Source organism: Vulpes vulpes, chromosome 6 (genome assembly GCF_048418805.1).
Source record: "Vulpes vulpes isolate BD-2025 chromosome 6, VulVul3, whole genome shotgun sequence".
Lineage (NCBI taxonomy): Eukaryota > Metazoa > Chordata > Mammalia > Carnivora > Canidae > Vulpes > Vulpes vulpes.
In genome coordinates this window covers 84,816,433-84,820,726 of record NC_132785.1, presented here as the reverse complement: position 1 = coordinate 84,820,726, position 4,294 = coordinate 84,816,433, and the positions used below count along the sequence as shown (strand labels likewise).

Sequence of the window (4,294 nt, the reverse complement as noted above, 5' to 3'; positions counted from 1 at the left end):
CCTCAAATCAGACAAGTTTTACACTTTTTTTTGCAAGGTTGGCTAAGCATGACGCACACTGTGGGTGTCAGGAGTTGGAAGGTAGGGAAAATCAAGTTTTTGGAATTGATGAAGGGTAATGCTTTCAACATTTAAATAGAATGGTGTGGCTTGGGCAGCCCAGGTGGCTCAGTGGTTTAGCACCACCTTCAGCCCAGGGCCTGATCCTGGAGACCTGCATGGAGCCTGCTTCTCCCTCTGCCTGTGTCTCTGCCTCTCTCTTTCTCTCTCTTTCTCTCTCTCTCTGTGTGTGTGTGTGTGTCTCATGAATAAATAAAAATCTTAAAACAAAAAAAGAATAGTGTGGCTTATACATTTTCCACAGGGTCCCATTTAATTCTGACAAGGCTCAAGAAAGGAATATAAATGGAGAATCCTAGTATGGCTCTCACAATTTCTTCTGGCCCTCTGACTTTGTCCTGCAACTGCGAGGGGCCCCAGGCATAAATGTGATAGGGTGACCAACCTTTCCATTTTGCCCAGGACTAAGGACTTTTGGAGGATACAGGACTTCAGTTCTAAAATTGGCACAATTCCAGCAAGCCATGATTACTCACTTTTTGGATTAAGAAAAAAAGATTATGCAAACAGTCCCTGATAACACAACATCTGTTGGTCAGAGAATTCTAGGGTTTTGAAAACCTAAAGCATGACCTAGATAAGTGTCATTGGCTGAGATGGCACATGAATTCTGGCTATACTCCTTTTACCTCACAGACTCCTTTCCCCCAGAATGATGATACATTCTAGGCATGCAGTAACAGAAACAGATGCAAACATGTTTATAAAGTTAAAGATATTCAAAGCATGTTGAAACTATCCTCATTTTTTTCTTTGGTCTTGCAAAGCCCTCCTTCCTGACCTCCCTGCATCCATTTTTTGTCCTTTCCAGTCAATTGGCAATATTTTATACAAGAGTGATATTGACCATGTTATATACAACAAGAGCGATAAAACCTGTGGAAAGCTCTTCAATGGTCTTAAAAGAGCAGAATCCCTAATTTGGTAAAATGGACCTTGCATGACACACAAGGCCCCCTCATACACACGCTATATTCATAAGTGTGCCACTCACTCCCTTACTCATAGTTATACTGGCCTTACTTTAGTTACTTAAATGGTTCAGGTTCTTGCCTGCTTCAGGGACTTTGCATATGCCAAACCCTGTATGACATACATAGCCACTGTATGAAATCTCTTTCCTGATCAAGTTGTTCCTGTCCATTTCTCAGACTAGCTCAGGGCTTCATCACAGGCTCTCAGGGTTCACTCTGCTTCTCCTTTTTGGCACATTTTGTACTTAGTAATAAGATGACATATTTGAGGAGCATTCAAATCCTCTCCTACACTTGTAAGGTCAGTGTGAGCAATACAACCTTCCTTGCTGCTTTCTCTCCATAATCAGGCTTATACAGTAAATAGGACCTATTTAAGAAAAATGTGAAGGTAGAAATAAACAAAGAAAGGAGACATGAGCAAGCTTTAATATAATATGGAAAAGTTCTCTAAATTGGGAATTTTAATATTTCTTTCCTGATATGGATTTTTTAAATTTTTTTTAATTTATTTATGATAGTCACACAGAGAGAGAAAGAGAGAGAGGCAGAGACATAGGCAGAGGGAGAAGCAGGCTCCATGCACCGGGAGCCCGACGTGGGATCCGATCCTGGGCCAGGATCCCTTTGGCCAGGATCGTGCCCTGGGCCAAAGGCAGGCGCCAAGCCGCTGCACCACCCAGGGATCCCCCGGATATTTTGTAAAATACCACTCACTTTAAGGATAGAAATCATTTTGTTACAGCTTATTTGTTTCCCTCATTTTATTTTATTTTATATTTTATTTTATTTTATTTTATTTTATTTTATTTTATTTTATTATTTTATTATTTTATTTTATTTTATTTTATTTTATTTTATATTTTATTTTATTTTATTATTTTATTTTATAAGTAGGTGCCAGGCTGGGTGTGGAGCCCAACATGGGAATTGAACTCACAACCCTGAGATCAAGACCTGGGCTGAAACCAAGAGTCAGATGCTTAAATGACTGAACCACCAGGCACCTCTATTTGTGTCCTTTTTAAAGAGAAAGCATGAGTAGAGTATATTCACATTGGAAGGACTTTGTTCCATGATGTCATGGATTTGTGAAATAGCACTAAGGGATCAAAACAAAACTACAAAATTCAGGTAGGGATTATAGAGTCTTTGCAAATTCTCTTTCTCTCATTTTCCTCCTTCCCACATTATGATCCCAATCATAATAGTTTTTTTTTTTAAATCTCTTATCATATGGGGGAAAAAGGATTAAACTGATTCTCAGGTGTAAAAGATTAATAAAGCATAAATAGTTAATCTTCTATAGCTTCTAGCAATTGTAACCCTTGAAAATAGCCTTAAGTTGAAAAATTCAGTTAATATTTCAATTTTGTGGATGCTGTTTTGCTAATAAGTTCATTCTATATGGCCAAATAAAACTCCAAAATTTAATGTTTCTAAAGCAATTATCAAGCAACATATGCAACAGGTATCTGTTCCCACTCTAACCTCTTTTTTGAACCTTATCAGACAGCCTATGCCAAGAAACCACTTTATGTAGAAAAGAAAACCACATACTCTTTGAGAAATAGCAATTGATCTATAAATAGTGGGAAATAGAGTTCCGGAAAATGAATTATTTAGACCAACTAGAAACAAAGTCTATTGCATAGCCGGAGGCAGCTTCCTTATTTAAACTCTACAAAAATAGGTATTTATACCTATAACAAAGCCTGGGGCAAAAGATCCATGCCCAAGAGGGACAGCAGGGAGACCAGTTTCTCCGGCTGTTGTGGCAAAGCCCAATTCGCCACCCCGCAGCCCCGGGGAACCTATGCCTAGCCACTCTCCGCTCTGCGCATGTGCCAAGTCGTACTCACAAAGCAATAGAGTTGCCGTGTCTACGGGGGATGTCCTGAAAGAGCGTCTCCATGTCGTCATCAGGACTCTATGGTTCCCACGTGGGAAGAGAGGCGCTGGAAATAAGGCGCATGCGCAGACGGGGGAGAGCGCGCCTCTTTCTCTTCGACGCAGGCCGAGGTTCCTGGTGTTGCCATGGGCCGCAGACCAGCTCGCTGTTACCGGTATTGTAAAAACAAGCCGTATCCAAAGTCTCGTTTCTGCCGAGGAGTCCCGGATGCCAAGATCCGCATCTTTGACCTGGGTCGGAAGAAGGCAAAAGTGGATGAGTTCCCACTGTGCGGCCACATGGTGTCTGATGAATACGAGCAGCTCTCCTCGGAAGCCCTGGAGGCCGCTCGCATTTGTGCCAACAAGTACATGGTGAAGAGCTGTGGCAAGGATGGCTTTCACATCCGCGTGCGGCTTCATCCCTTCCACGTCATCCGCATCAACAAGATGCTGTCCTGCGCCGGGGCTGACAGGCTCCAGACAGGCATGCGAGGTGCATTTGGGAAGCCGCAGGGCACGGTGGCCAGAGTCCACATTGGCCAAGTCATCATGTCCATCCGCACCAAGCTTCAGAATAAGGAACACGTGATTGAAGCGCTACGCAGGGCCAAGTTCAAGTTCCCTGGCCGCCAGAAGATCCATATCTCCAAGAAGTGGGGCTTTACCAAGTTTAATGCTAATGAATTTGAAGACAAAGTGGCTAAGAAGCGCCTCATCCCTGACGGCTGTGGAGTCAAATACGTTCCCAGTCGTGGCTCTCTGGACAAGTGGAGAGCTCTGCACTCCTGAACTCTTTGGCAGCATTGACTCCTTTGCCCATGCTGGTCTCTCCGACAAGCTCACTGATTTTTAGATTTTATTTACTGACAAAATATAAATATTTTTAAACATTCTGTTAAATATTTTAAAATTGTTTATCCAGTTTTTAGAATATAGACTATGAGAGAAATAATTTTTCTATTAAAGCGGAGTTCTAACCGCATATGATAATTTCCTTCAAGTGTGAATGAAACAGCCTGTATGTGATTTAAAATAGAGAAAGTTATTGCAGTTCTAATCCAAACACTTTTAACCTGGGGCAATAGGGAAATATGTTAAGAGTTTTGTTTTTAGCGAAGTCGTTAATTATGTAGCCATTGTTACCTTGAGAAAAAAACTCAAGATTTGTAGAGAAAAAATCGTTATTGTTTATGGAAAATAAACAATAGGGATGAAAATAATGATAGGCATTAGTGATATTTCAACTACAATCTCTTTGAAACTAAAAAATCCATTCTTAAACTTGTTTCTTATGTTTTCCTTATACA

The 4,294-nt window shown here is 41.0% G+C and overlaps 1 protein-coding gene across 2 annotated transcripts; it reads left to right on the top strand.

The window, feature by feature from the left end:
• The first annotated feature begins 3,131 nt into the window (after positions 1 to 3,131).
• On the top strand, positions 3,132 to 3,776 carry RPL10L (ribosomal protein L10 like). 2 transcript variants are annotated; one of them, XM_026000532.1, is made up of 2 exons: positions 3,132 to 3,240; positions 3,322 to 3,776. In XM_026000532.1, the coding sequence occupies exons 1-2, from the start codon at positions 3,132 to 3,134 to the stop codon at positions 3,774 to 3,776; spliced, it is 564 nt and encodes a 187-aa protein (XP_025856317.1). The 2 variants fall into 2 exon arrangements, with proteins under 2 accessions (XP_025856317.1, XP_025856316.1); XM_026000531.1 differs by having other exon boundaries at positions 3,132 to 3,776.
• The last annotated feature ends 518 nt before the right edge of the window (positions 3,777 to 4,294 follow it).